The sequence below is a fragment of the Cyanistes caeruleus genome, chromosome 2 (assembly GCF_971803275.1).
Source record: "Cyanistes caeruleus chromosome 2, bCyaCae1.hap1.1, whole genome shotgun sequence".
In the NCBI taxonomy this organism is placed as follows: Eukaryota; Metazoa; Chordata; class Aves; order Passeriformes; family Paridae; genus Cyanistes; species Cyanistes caeruleus.
Window position 1 is genome coordinate 77,188,813 of NC_141702.1, and position 13,799 is coordinate 77,202,611.

The 13,799-nt window shown below is 50.9% G+C and overlaps 2 protein-coding genes and 1 long non-coding RNA gene across 3 annotated transcripts; 1 reads left to right on the forward strand and 2 right to left on the reverse strand.

The window, feature by feature from the left end:
- Positions 1-673: 673 nt before the first annotated feature.
- POLR1C (RNA polymerase I and III subunit C) lies at positions 674-3,978 on the reverse strand. The gene is made up of 9 exons (XM_086878009.1): positions 3,858-3,978; positions 3,709-3,780; positions 3,509-3,616; positions 2,837-2,969; positions 2,619-2,738; positions 2,271-2,423; positions 1,951-2,100; positions 1,313-1,429; positions 674-1,000 (listed from the first exon to the last, which is right to left on the reverse strand). Exons 1-9 carry the CDS (start codon positions 3,927-3,929, stop codon positions 882-884), a joined length of 1,044 nt encoding a protein of 347 aa, XP_086734135.1. The 5' UTR covers positions 3,930-3,978; the 3' UTR covers positions 674-881.
- Positions 3,979-3,988: 10 nt separating this feature from the next.
- YIPF3 (Yip1 domain family member 3) lies at positions 3,989-9,213 on the forward strand. The gene is made up of 9 exons (XM_086878010.1): positions 3,989-4,114; positions 4,192-4,398; positions 4,481-4,587; positions 5,200-5,245; positions 5,545-5,637; positions 5,964-6,095; positions 6,613-6,726; positions 7,181-7,304; positions 8,708-9,213. Exons 1-9 carry the CDS (start codon positions 4,034-4,036, stop codon positions 8,827-8,829), a joined length of 1,026 nt encoding a protein of 341 aa, XP_086734136.1. The 5' UTR covers positions 3,989-4,033; the 3' UTR covers positions 8,830-9,213.
- On the reverse strand, positions 7,701-13,717 carry LOC147654942 (uncharacterized). Its single transcript, XR_015283495.1, has 3 exons — positions 13,045-13,717; positions 12,379-12,536; positions 7,701-7,831 (listed from the first exon to the last, which is right to left on the reverse strand). It is a non-coding gene; the product is annotated as an uncharacterized LOC147654942 (long non-coding RNA).
- Positions 13,718-13,799: the final 82 nt, after the last annotated feature.

Consider the following 13,799-nt stretch of genomic DNA (forward strand, 5'->3'; position numbering starts at 1 on the left):
TAGCAGAATGTAGAACTAGACTGAAGTCTAGCACTATAGCATGGATTGACTTCAGCAACTGAGACACACCAGTACTCCCATTTTCAACTCTTAACCACGTTGCTCAACGCCTCATCTAACCTGGCCTTGAACACTTCAGGGATGGGGCATTCGCAGCTGTGGGAAACCTGTGACAACTTACCTCCACCTTCATTGTAAAAAATACCTGACGTTCAATGTAAGTCTACCTTCTTCCAGTTCAAAACTGTTGGCCTTTAGCCTGTCACTACAGACCCTGGTAAAGTCTTTCTCCATGCCCCCTTTATATACTGAAAGGCCAGAATGGGGCCTCCCTGGAGCTTTCTTGTTCTCCAGGCTGAACTGAACAATCACAGCTCTCTCTCAATTTTTTCATAGGAGAGGTGTTCCAGTCCTCTAATAGTACAGCCTTTTCTCTACCATATTACCTATCCCAGAGCTGGTCTGAAACACCTGCAAAACAGCCGTGCCCTTATGCCAACTCTTTAAACCTCACTGACCTGCTGTGAAGTGTTTTACTACACCGCCCCATCAGTCCTCCTCGCTCACAGCATACCATCTAAAATAAATGCTGTTAGCCATCCTTAGACCTGCTGCCACTTCTTCCATGTATGATGGTTTTGGTTTCACAATTGTGAATGGCACAGGACACAGCTTTTTTTTTTAAAAAAAAAAAAGCCTTTATTTTAGTGCATCTCCTCACTGAGGCTCATTACCAACAGAAAAATCCAAAGAGATAGTCCTTGGATTCTTGGCAAACCCCTCTCAAGCCTTCTGCCTATGGAAGAGGAATCCCCCATCGAGGCAGGTGCAGGAAGCCCAGAACAGCAGTGCAGGTTTCTGCTTTCCCAGCTACAGCCTGGTCACTCCATAGGCACAGAGTCCAGCTCATTGAGGAAGCGCTGACACTTTCCCATCAGGATCTTGATGGCTTCACTCACCAGCACATCTGGAGGTAAGATACCTGTCGACTCCACTGAAACTGCACAGAGACACAGACACAAGTCAGCACAGCCACGGGGCAGCTTCAGCCTCCATGCACCTGGCTCCATGCTTCCGTCCCTCACCTTCCCTTACACCTCACTGCAACAAGCCAGATCTTCACAGCCAGAGAAGTGGCTACCTTTGCCAGCAGAAAGCACCAAGATTCAATCCCAAAGCAAGGAGTTACCCACTGCCTTTTGGATGTATGGATGCTGAGGGTGGGGAGAGGCACAGAGCCAGCCACACGTGCTGGCCAGTCGCTGCTTGTTCACACAAACCACGTCAGGACTCTGGAAAATGGGGCACTTACAGATGTAATGGTTCCGTACTCTTGCCAGGCGCACAAGGTTTTTCAGACCCTCATGTCGGAAAACTTCTCTGCTGAATGTGTCCAGCCGTGCATTGGCTACTCTTGCCACCCTTTTTCCTAAAAGGGAGATGAAACAAGGTGGGCAAATGGCAGCAGGTCAGCCTTACGGTCACAGTACATGCTTAGCTCAAACAGGCACTCCCCCCTCACCAAAGGCAGGGAAGACACCAATATAAAGAATTAGCCTATACCCAACATGAAAATCCAACCTGGAAGAAAAACCCAAGACACGAAGCCTACAGGCACCCCTGGAAGGACACAAGAAGTCTCCACACTCAGCTGTGGAAAGAGCAAGCTCGCTACCCAGTGTCACAACTGAACAGCGCTGGAAGCTGCAGTCAGCAGCTGCAGGGCTCTGTGGCCAGGTATGCAATGCATTTCAGGGACATCCCCGTTCATCACCCAACACGTCTGCACGTGGTAACCACTCATCCATAAAACCAGGCTCAGAAGAGCACGAACCACTGATCAGCAAGGCAACATCACAATGTGGTTTTGTCTCTGCAAAGGTTTGGCTCCAACCTCCAATCAGTCTCTAAACTAAAGCTCGCAAGGAACTTAGCACAGGAAAAAAGTACCATTGATATTCTGGATCTCAATGACCCCAGGGGAAAAGCACTTCTGTAATGTCTCAGCTGCCTCATCCTCAATAGGCTGCAGGAGAGTAATGTCAGGAAGCAGTCGATAACTGGCTGTGGCCACAGGAGAAAACTTGGCATGATCCTTACCTGTATGAAGAGTTAAGAGTCAAGGATGAGAGCAGGCCTCAGGGAACAAGGATTCTGGGGCCTAAAGCTCCAGGGGAAAAGCCAATTCTCCACCCTTCCCCATCACACCGCAGTACCCTAGTCCAAGCACTCACATTCCTTGTCCCGCTGCTCCAGGAGGCACGACTCACCTATACCCTTGACACAATGCATAAGCACATCTATTTCCTGTCCGGGTCGCAACAGTGCAATGAGGATGTCATCGTGAACAGGTCGGAAGTCAGCATCTGGAAAGAGGTCTGTCTGATTCCCCAGGGGCACCCACGTCATGTGTTTACTGTACACTGCAAAGAGAAGCCACAAGCATCAGCCAGCTGCTGCCTCAAAGCAGGTCACTCACCTGTACAGGACTGGAGATAGCAAAAAGTTTAGCAGAATGGAATCAACTTTCCCTGTGAGCACATAAGGCTGAGAAAACAGCCTAAGTCCTGTCTTCCAAGACCAAAATGAAAAGCACCTATTTTTAGGAGAAATCTCACCTTTATGATTGAAATATAGTTCATCAGGATCAGATGATTCCTTGGCAGCCTGAGGGTTTCGTTTGCATTTGATTTTCAGCTGAAACTGCAGAGTATCAATTTCAGTGCCTTCCTGATCTCCTGGGAAGAAGCACGTGAAATAACACTTCTAGTCAGTTTACACGACCCTAAATTACTAGTTTGAGAGGAACCTTCAATATTCTATCCAAGACTCTCACCTTGGTTTCTGTACTCAAAGAGCCGAGGGTCAGCTCGGATAGGGATGAGGCCCAACCGATGAGCCAGAATTTCATCCTGCACAATGGATGTGTTGTTGTACACAAAGACCTTCTCTACAGCCATCGTTGGCACCTCATGGAGACAAGAGATCAAGTCAGCCTAAGACAATAGTTGAACTACAAGCCAAGACATTATCCAGCTTAAGTGTCCCTCCTCTCCCACGAGTACCTGCCATGCAGACTATTTTGAGTGGTATTCCTGCCAAATCAGGCTATGCAATATATCCTTACACCTCGTCTACTCCCATCCCCGTTTTTTTAACAATCAATCAAAAGAGGTGAAGGGCAGCAGAAAGGGCTTTAAAGCATCCTCAACCTTTTAGTACTTGGCAGCATTATGTGGCTTCTTTTTGGTTGGTACCACAGCTGTGTCGAAAAGGCTGACCGGCAGACACTACCAGCAGCACCCCTAAGACCAGTAGGCGGTATCGCCCGTGCTGCTAAAGCCCTGATTCTCTTCGGGCTCCCGGCACACGTGCGGAACGAACGTGTGCTTCTCTTCCAAAACCCGCAGCCGTCCGCAAGGGCTGACACAAGGCCGGACATTCCCCGCTCCCTGTCAAGCAAGTCTTAAGCCGGCAGCCCAGGTGAGCACGCCCGGAGCGGCGGTACCTCGGCGAGCAGGATGCGGCGGAAGGCGTTGGCGATGGCGGCGTCGATGCCCACCATGTCGAACTCCAGGGTGTCGCCTTCCTCACGGATCACGTCCACGCGGAACGCCTGCGGGAGCCGCGCACCGAGGGTCACGCCGGCCGCGGGGCCCGACCCCGCACACCCACAGACGGCCCCGGCCGCCGGCGCCGCTCACCCACCTCCTCGAAGCGCCGCTGGTCCCAGGCGTCCTCGTAGCCGGGGTAGTTCCCGGGGAAGTCGGTGGTGTGGACCTGCGAGGAGAGGGCACAGGCGGGGCCGTGAGGGGGTGCGGGCGGGGGCCGCCCCCCGCCCCGCCGGGCTCGCTCACGTTGCGGACGCCGAACTCGCCCAGCACCACGCGGTCCCGCATCTCGTCCGCGCTCCGCCGCTGGGCCGCCATGGCGGCGATGGGCGGCGCTCCCGGGCCCTGGGAGCCGCTGCCGGCCGCCGTCACATCCGGCTCCAGCCCATCCGGGCCAGCGCGGCGGGGCCGGGACGGGCACCATGGCCGCGCCGGGGGCGGCGGGCGGCGGCAGGAGCGGTGCCCCCGCCGCCGAATGGGGCGGCTTCGAGGACACCGTGCAGGTGGGGCCGGGCCGGGGGCGGCGGCGGGGCCGGGGCCGGGCCCAGCGGGTGCTGACACCGTGTCTGGCCCGGCGCAGGGTGGCGGCTCCGCCGTCATCGACATGGAGAACATGGACGACACGTCGGGCTCCAGCTTCGAGGACATGGGGGAGATGCACCAGCGCATGAAGGAGGAGGAGGAGGAGGAAGCGGAGGGCGAGGCGGGCGCCGGCGAGGAGGAGGACGGGGAGTTCCTGGGCATGAAGGGGCTGCGGGGACAGCTGGGCCGGCAGGTCGCTGACCAGGTGAGCGCTGTGTCCCGGCCGCCCCCGGCCCCGGGGTCCCTGCCTGCCCGCACGGCCGCTGCCCGCTCCCTTCTCTCCGCAGATGTGGCAGGTGGGGAAGAGACAAGCCTCCAGGGCCTTCAGCCTGTACGCCAACATCGACATCCTCCGGCCCTACTTCGATGTGGAGCCCGTCCAAGTGCGAGCCAGGTGGGCAGCTCCCGGCGCGGGGAGGCAGCGGCTCCGTGCCTGCAGGAGTCCGGCTGTCAGCTCCGAGCGAGCAAGCTGGGGTGGGCTGGCAGCCCTGCAGCAAAACTCAGGGATGGGCAAACGCATTGTGCGTTGTCCCGCTCGTCTTGGTGAGGTTCCGTGGTTGGGCTGGTGGCCCTGTCACCTGGCATTGCTGCTCAGGGCAGGAGAAAGGGCTCTTTTCGTATTTGGCTGCCTTGTGTGGCTTCTGTTGGCTTTGTAACACGGTTGAGTCCAGCAAGGCAAAATTTTGTGAGCATTTGTGAGGAAAATTACCTTTCCTTCCTGCTGTTTTGTCGATGATCTCTCATCCCTGAGTGGAACCCTAAACATTTTCATTGAATCTGCCCCTACTCAACAAAGTTACTGAAGTCACTGAAAATAAGGTTTTCTTTCTTTTCTTTCCCTTCTTGACTCACCCTTTAGAAAGAATCCTCTGTCCCTCAAGGCCTGTCAACACAATAGCAAACACTGGTAATGAATATGTGGGATCTTTTACTGACGAAGCATTTTGTTAACTGTCCTGTTGTTCTTCCTGCTCCCGTTGTCATTCCCTGCTTTCCTGTGGTGCAGACTGCTGGAGTCCATGATTCCTGTGAAGATGATTAATTTCCCACAGGTGAGTTCCCTTTTGCTGAATCAGACTCCATGTCCAAGTGACTGTCCCACAGACATCTTGTGAAACTGTAATAATCCATGTTATTAAGGACCGAGTTTGCTAGGTGTTCTCCCTGAAAATGTTGGTGGCTCCTTTCCATGGTTGTTCCAAACCTCAGTGTGTGTCCCCTAACCTCAGGTGATAACCTGGGTGATAAACTCCATCCAGTGCACTTCTCACATCGCCTGTGATATTCAGGGGCTGATGTATGATATTCAGGGGCTCTAACCAATCTTTCCCTCACCTGTCTCCTTCTGTAGAAAATTGCAGGCGAGCTGTATGGACCCCTCATGCTGGTTTTCACACTGGTGGCCATTCTTTTGCATGGAATGAAGACGTCAGACACCATCATTGTACGTCCAGTTTCGTTGATAAGTGGTGGTTTGACTGGGTTGTTGCAGTGACACTAGAAATGGAGAGGAAATCTTTTCTATAACTGAATAAGCATCTTGCTGAAAAGCAGATTGATTTGAGGATGTTGGTTTGGGGGTGGGAGCAAGGATGTCCCAGAAAGTCTTGACACTGCTGCTGGGAGGGCTTGGGGTTTAGATCCTGTGGCCCCCTGATTGCTGGTGGCCAGCTCTTTGATAATGCCTGCAAAGGATCTGGGACTCTCAGGGGTTTGGGTGCTGGCAGGCCACTCCTTTGAGTTCTCCTCATCCTGACATTGTCTCCACAGAGGGAAGGCACACTGATGGGCACAGCCATTGGCACCTGCTTCGGTTACTGGCTGGGCGTCTCATCTTTCATGTATTTCCTGGCATATCTGTGCAATGCCCAAATCACGATGGTGCAGATGCTGTCACTGTTGGTATGTACTCATGGAGCTGCCCTGTGATGCACACTGGCTGCATGGTGTTCCAGAACAAGCTTTTCCCAAAGAGCAGGGAAAGTCTTTGTAAACTGCTGGTCCCAGGTAACTGCACTGGGACAGCCTGGAATTCCAGGATGTTCTTCTGACCTGCCCCATCCCAGGCACAGTGACAGTGCAAAGAGGCAGTTTCTTTGTGCAAGTCTTCTGCTTTGCACTTCCTGATTTGGGAACCTGGTGGTAAAAAGCCAGGAAACTCAAATTTCTCTGGGATTGGAGGATCTTTCCTCTGTTTCCCACATTGTCGCAGTCTCTGGCATGCCTGTGAATCTTTCAGACAGATTATCTGTCTGTGAGCTGCTGTTAAAGTTGTTCTGCTTGACTGTTTGGCAGTGAATGAGTGATTTGTGAGGCTTTGCCACAGTGAAGTGTTGCAGGAATAGGCTGTTTGTGCTCTTGATCAATGGCCCTTTGTGTGTGACTGGTGCTTGTAACATGGACATTTTTGTTTTGTCAGGGCTATGGTCTTTTTGGACACTGCATCACTCTCTTTGTCACCTATAATATCCACTTCCACTCCCTCTTCTACATCTTCTGGTTGGTTGTTGGTGGACTCTCTACACTACGAATGGTAAGGGACAGGCAGCCTGGGGTCCTTCTCTTACTGGGACAAAAAAAGGAAGTGTTGTTTGCTTTCTGTTCCTTGGCCTGGTGGTTCGTTTCACAGCCAGTCGAGCTGCTGAGTTACAGAACAGCCCGATGCTCCTGCGTAATTTGGCCACTGGGGTGTGGAGGTGCAGCTTGGATTGATATCCTCACCCATTCTAACAGCTGCAAGAGGTTCATTTACTCCCTTACAGCTGCTGTGGAGAGCCATGACTGAGCATCCTGCACTCTTGGCAAGACTGGGCAAAGTTCACCTACACAAAACAGCGTCAAATTCATTGGTGAAAACTGCGACAAAGACTCAGTGCAGCGTTTCTGCAGATTCTCACTGCTTGACCTGTTCTTCTGTGTGTTCCTGACTGCAGTGCCAGAGGCTCAGGTAGCAGCTGCCCTGTCTCTGATCACCTCCTCTCTCCTAGGTTGCTGTGCTGGTGTCACGCACCGTGGGACATACCCAGCGGCTCATCCTGTGTGGGACTCTTGCTGCTCTGCATATGCTTTTCCTGCTCTATCTGCACTTTGCTTATCACAAGGTGGTAGAAGGTAAGCAAGGGAGATATAAAGACATCCTGTTAGATCTGAGGGAAGAGAAGTTGTTTTTTCTCTCTCTGAGAAAGTATGGGCAGTTTGAATCTGTCCTTTGGGCATCTGTGCCAGTTTCCAGCTCTAAAATGACTGCCACTAGCTTTTTTTAGAAGAAGCTGTTCAAGTAGGGCAGCAGGTACACATTGGAGTATTTACTGTGCACTGAGTTTCAGCACTTAAGACCAAATTTATGAGGAAGGACCCTTATTACTTCCCCACAAGTAAAGTGTAACAGCACCGACTGTTCTTGCATGCACATGTCCAGCCCCTTCCTGAATATTGTTGAAGTAAGGTTGCTTTTCTCTGATCAGGAAATGTGCCATAACTGTTTTTCCTTCTTTGTTTAACATCTTCTTTAATCTTGTGTTGTATAGCACAGATAGCAGAGGTTGTATCTTCCTCAGCTGGTACTATTAACCAGGCCATGCATGTTCAGGTCCTCCTTCCATGTCTCTTCTTGTTTTCTTCTAACAAAGTCTCAACCTCTTTAAAAAAAAAACAAACAAAAACGAAAACTCTTCTCCCACCCCATCTCTAAAGAGTTTCCAGATCCCTAAATATGCAATTCTGCAAATCTCTCTATAGAGTTTAGGCAGCCAGACCCATTTGTGATATTTCTGATAAATCTGCATAATTAGGGGTTATACATAGCATTACAAGTCCTTTTAGATATAAATCTTGTTCTTTCCTGAATCTGTTCTTATGGCAAAGGTTCTGATCTGAAGCTTTTTGGCAGATGAAATAGAACAAAATATATTCCAAGCAATTTTCCTCAAGGCACTCCGAAACTGATTATCAGTCTTAAGAGGGTAATTGACAGAGACTTGAGGACATTTGCATTGGTCTGTGTATTTCCTGCCAAGCGTGGTCTGTTTGCATTGCAGTGGCAAAAATTCCATATTGCAGCACAGCAGCAGCTCCTGATGTGAGTCTGCAAGTGTATCTCAGGATGAAAGAGAGTCTTGGTCTAAGAGCAAGATCTGTGCTGGGATGAAGTAGAAACAGGATTTTAGAAGCTGCCAGAGCAACTTCTCTGGCAGTACCTGCATTCAGGTCAGATGGCAGGGGACTGGATCTGACACCCTCGAAGCAAAAGGATCTGTGTTCCTCTTGGGAACATGCAGTTTTCCTGCCCCGAGCACAAGCTCTGATGTGCACCCTGTGGTCTCTGGATGGAAGTGTTTACTCCTGTTCAGTCTTTGGGGCTAGATGTCTCCTTCCACTCTCTGCAAGTGCTTCACCTGTTCTGGGCCCTGCCACCCTCAATCACACCCTAGTCAGAGAGAAGAGCAAGAAGAAATGTGCCATCTGCTATCATCTGAGCTAACTCTTGCCTCTCTCCCCTGTTTTCTGTTCTGCAGGTATCCTGGACACACTGGAAGGACCCAACATGCCTCCCTTTCAGAGAGTTGCCCGAGACATTCCTGTTGTTTCCAATGCTATATTGAACACAACAGCCAAAGCCATTGCATTGACCCTGTAGTTTTACAGACTTGGACTTGCTTCCTTCACTACTTTTGGGGCTGCATAGGGCCACAGTAACCTGCTGCCTCTTAGGAACAGGACAGAACAGCAAGAAGACAACTTGGTTTTGTTTTCCTGGACCTGTCCTCTGCGTTACGGTTTTGGGCAGCTGAGTGGACTCAGCGGAGGTGAGTCGCACCTCAGTGACTCAGAAGAGCTGCACTCTTCCCCCATCCAGGTCTGGGCTGTCTTGAGTAGAGTGGTTCTGTTGCCTGCATGTTTAGCTGGGATTTCCCAGCACAGTTTGTTCCTTTGCCCTCTTTCCGCTTGCTGATGTAACTCCAGGAGTATCTGCCCTGTTCCTGTCCTGAAGAGGGAAGAATTAAATTGATGTTGGTGCTGAGTGATGTCTTTATGCTTGAGCCTGCTTGTGGTGGGAGCGTGGTGTTTGGGTCTCTGTGCCTTCATCTGTCCTGTCCTAGACTCAAAGCAGGATTCTTTGCAATTTTCTGTTGTCCTTCAGATGTTCTGTGATACATGCCTTGTTTTGGGCACATTTTTCAAAGGCATATTAGTTCAAAAGGCACAGGAACTTCACTTTCTCTGGCAATTTTCAGGAACAGCACAGTGTTTAACCACATGCTCTTTCTTGTCACGTTCTTTCTTCACTTGATCCAAGCTGCTATCTCACCTCACCATCCCTTCTGCTCTGTATGTCAGAAATGTATCTGTCCCCATGCTTTCACTGTACCTTTTTTTGCTGCCACCCTTCTGCCCATGTTGCTCTGTGGGACTTGCAGGCCAGCACATCTGTGCAGGTCTTCAGTGGATATTTCTATTAGGAGGCCAGTTCAGCCCACCCTTGTGCTGCTGACCCTCATGCCTCCCAGCCATGGGACTGTCACCTCTGGGCAGGGGTGGCAGGAGTTATGTTCCCCAGACACCCATTCTGCTGTGTCTGAATGGCTTTTCAAGCTGAGTCTAGGCCTTTTTTTGAAAGGACACCTGGGGCTTTGAGCATCTCTGGCAAACTTTTCTCTGGTGTTTCCATTTAACAAAGGGAGAGATAGCAGAGTGTATAATGGAAATAGAGTTGGCATATTAATCTCCAGTGTATTGGTGCAGGAAAGCTCCAGTAAGGATGGGTAAGCAGAGCAGCCCAGTCTAAGCTTTACCCGCACTCACAACTGAGTAGTTGAGCCTTCCTTCACTGCTCAAACTTCTACTGATCCACAAGTAGAAGTTTTTAGCTGGTAACTGGCTTTCATCTTTTCTGTTCCTGTAGTTCTGGATGTGTGGGGGAGAGGAGCCACCCCTCAGAGAAGCGCATCTTTAAACTCAGGCAGGAAAAAAACCAGGATATTGCTCGTCTTCCTTGCTGTGCCCACAAGTGCACAAGGCAGGATGTCAGAACTGCACTCTTTGGTCCCTTGTTTATATTAATGGGAGAGGATGCAGCTGTGGTGGATTCAGACTAGTGCCAAGGTGCAATGAAAGAGGAAGATAGTGCCAACTACTGTAATCAGGTTGGTCATCTGCTTCAGTTGAAAAAAATGTCACTGGACAGGATTTGATTATTTTCAGTCACAGACCTACTTCCCACTATTTGCTTATTCCCACATTCATAATTTGTTCCCCTTTCAAGAGTAAAAAGCTTCTCTGCTAACAATCACACGTGTGACAGGTTCCCTCACTCTCTCTCTCCCCTCCTGACCCCCTTCCTTGGGAAATATTTTAGCTGAAGAACACCACTCAGAGCAAGCTACTCGGGGGAATTGTTAATTATTTTTGCCAGTAGTCTCCAAGGGGTTTTTTGGACCAATTGAACCACTTTCAGCTCCTAGAATTTCTATTACTTCAGGACTTGACAAAATGGAAGTGTTAGTTTGTAATGCTGCTTCTGCTATTTCTCTCTCTATATCTCCATGGGAGGTTTGTTTCTAATTTCAAGTTCTTGGCCTGGCAGTCTAGGATGAATCTGTTTCTCTTGGTGCAAACTCTGGGAGTACTGGCAGGGGGTAAGTAAAAGAGAAAGAGACAATTGTCACTAGAGTAAGTTCAGCTGAGAAGAAAAAGTCATTCTGAACCAAACTTGTATCATTGCTGATCTAGGACACAACTGGAGAACAACTGTGCTCCCTCTTGCACTGAGCCACTCAGCTGAACCAAAGGGGTGAAGCTGTGCCCTGTGTTTTCACTCAAAGCACAGAGGAAAGCAGTGGGCAAGCCCTTCATGCTTCCCCTGAGCAGCTTGTGTGTTGTGTCAGCTGGGGACATGATCAGGGTGACAACCAACCACCCTCTTGGAAGCTGTGGGGCTTGCTCTGCTCCAGTTCTTCAGCCCTGATTAATTCACTGTGCAGCAGCAGCTGGAAGCTGAACTGTTTTTTATTGCCAGAAATTCAGTACTCGGCTGAGAGCTTCACCATTGCCTTTCACTGACAGAGAAGGACACGTTTTTTCAGGGAAATGCATGCATGCTGCAGTTCCAGGGAGCATTCTGAGCACACAGGCTTAATAAAGTCCTTGTGGGAGGGCATCTCTTGTTACCAGTCCTCTAGTTACCAGAACAAGCCTTACAACCCTACCGTGCAACACTACCTCTGCCTTTGTTTCCTGCCACAGCTCTTGCAGCGAATCTCAAATAATTTTCTTCCTTCCAGCAAATCTGAAATAACTCATCATTTCCCCCTTTTGAGTAAAGGTAGCTCTGTGTAATAAAGCCTCTCTTTATTAAATATGGAACAAACATATAAAGCTGTCAGATTAGAAAAAGAAAGCTGTATATTAAAGTTGAAAATTAATATTAAAGCATCTATGACCCCCTCCTCTCCTATGCGGTACCTGAGAGTCCAACTCTTCTTACAGTCTATCGTTGCACTAATGGTTACCTTAGTTGTGATTTTGGGTTACAGGTAGGCTCTTTCTTCTCCTGTTTGTTTCCTTTCCTGTGTCTACTCACACTGTAGTAGCTATTAACCCACTGTTTTTCTCTGTCTATGTGTTAACTCTCAATGGCAACACTCTTTCTGTCCCCAGCAGGTAAAAAATAAATGACCTTCCTCATACCTGCTGGGTAACTGCACATGACAAGGAAGAAATACCTAGTTCTACACAAAATAGCGTTACCGAAGTCCCCTCTGCATAGCCCTGCATTAGGTTTGGTGAGCCAAAGCTTTGGACCATTAGCTCCTGTGCCACTTTTTTCAAGGAACTGAGCATAAAGTAGGTGGGATACTTGTCTCCTCAATGTGCTCTGACTCCTGGCAACTGGAAGTGAAGAGGCACTAGGGCATCTTCATCAGTGTTTCGGGACTGCTGCTGTCAGTGGAAGTGGGACATGTCCCAAGGGCTCTCCTCCAAGCACCTCTCTCGTAATAGTGTGTTTAAAAAAGCACGGGTTGAGTAGTGCCTGGAGGTAATTGAGAGGTGAGTCTGAGTGTAGCCTTCTAGCTGACCTGCATGCAGTAGCAGCAGCTGGGATTTTCTTGGCCACCCACTGCCCATAGCTCTGAAATCCAGTCTTCTGTCCCTCACCATCCTGCAATACGTAGGATCCCATTCTCACCTGGGTCTCTTAATGTGACCTTAACGATGAGCTGCTCCTTTTCTGAAAGCCACAGCTGGATGCTTGCAGCTGCTGCTCATATCGCAGCACAGATGAGTTGCGAGGCCAGTGGTCTGTCCTTGTGTATCTTGCAGGAACAGTATCAAGGTCATGCATCTCTGTTCAACAGTGAAAGAAAGAGGGGGGTGTAGGTACTCTAGAGAACAGTGATAGATTGATTACTCAAAGGCTGTGGTGATACCCACATTGGGAGTTTAAGCCAAAGTCTTAAAGTTGCTGCTCGCCTTACCTCGTTCAGGGCCTAACATGAATCCTCAGCTCCATTTCAATAGAGGAGAACTGTTCCATATCCCCCCCCACATCCTATTTTTCTCTTTACTTTCCATCCCCTCTCCTGGGCCCTGGCCTGCAAACCAAGCAGAGGAGCCTGGTTTTGTCCCAGTATTACCCACTGGGCTGGAATTCACTTGAGCACTGCTATATGCAGCAGCCAGATTAGTTACGTGCAGAAAGCTGCCTACTTAGGCGGTTTAACCTAATTTCCACATCACTGCCTTCCTTTTTCGGCTCAGTGATGTTGAAAACGCAGGGGCCCTGCTTCCTATTTCTCTCCTAGTACAGGATTACTCAATGGGGAGAGAGGGGACAAATCCCTGTGATCCATACCTGTGAATGTGGGGTGTGCCCTGCATACTTCAGGTCAGGCTGAGGGCACAGGCTGTGCGCTCAGGGATAAGGAAGTCTGTGGCCTTTCCCCAACCCTCCAACTTTCACCTCCAAGCAGCTGCCTCCAACTACTGGCTCTTGCAAGCTCTGAGCCATGAGGAGCAGATCAAACTGGCCTCGCCATTAAGTCGTGGGGCGAGGATTCAGGTTTGGTAGGTTTAAGTATTGAACGCCACTGAAGCCATGGAACACCACAGTTCCTCGGACCAAGCACCCAGAGTGCGCCACGGCCCAATGGTTTGGGCCCCTTTCCCCAGATGGGAACGGGGCTGGCATGGAGCGCCTTTCCCAGGTGTTTCTTCCACCCTCCCTCCCTTTCTGCAGCCCCAGTGTCGGGGCAGGCCGGCCCTGGCCCCGTCACCTCCTCAGGGCAGCGGGCAGGTGCCAGCGGGCGCTGCCGTCGCCCCTCGGCGGCTTGGAACGGCGTCGGGGCCCAGGATGCCGGGCGGAATGGCGGTGAGGGATGAGGGACGCCGGACCGACCCCACGCCCGCTCCTTGCCGCGGGGAGGCGCTGGCCGGGCGGGGAGGAGGGCTCGGAGCCGCGGCCGGGGGAAGGCGGGGCGGCCCGGCAGGTGCGGGCGGGGCGGGGACGGCGGGGCTGCCCGGCCCTCGCCCGGCGCTGCGGGGCGGCGCGACCCCGCGTCCCGCTGCGGATCAGGCCCCGCCGATGGCCGCCCTGGGTCCCGCCGCCCC

Coding starts and splice junctions, on each gene's coding strand:
- POLR1C (XM_086878009.1), bottom strand. CDS start 3,929: ATGGCGGCCCAGCGGCGGAGCGCGGACGAGATGCGGGACCGCGTGGTG. Junction 3,617..3,708: donor ACCAGCGGCGCTTCGAGGAG/GTGGGTGAGCGG, acceptor CGGCTCCCGCAG/GCGTTCCGCGTGGACGTGAT. Junction 1,001..1,312: donor AGTACGGAACCATTACATCT/GTAAGTGCCCCA, acceptor GTCTCTGTGCAG/TTTCAGTGGAGTCGACAGGT.
- YIPF3 (XM_086878010.1), top strand. CDS start 4,034: ATGGCCGCGCCGGGGGCGGCGGGCGGCGGCAGGAGCGGTGCCCCCGCC. Junction 4,115..4,191: donor GCTTCGAGGACACCGTGCAG/GTGGGGCCGGGC, acceptor GGCCCGGCGCAG/GGTGGCGGCTCCGCCGTCAT. Junction 4,399..4,480: donor GCCGGCAGGTCGCTGACCAG/GTGAGCGCTGTG, acceptor TTCTCTCCGCAG/ATGTGGCAGGTGGGGAAGAG.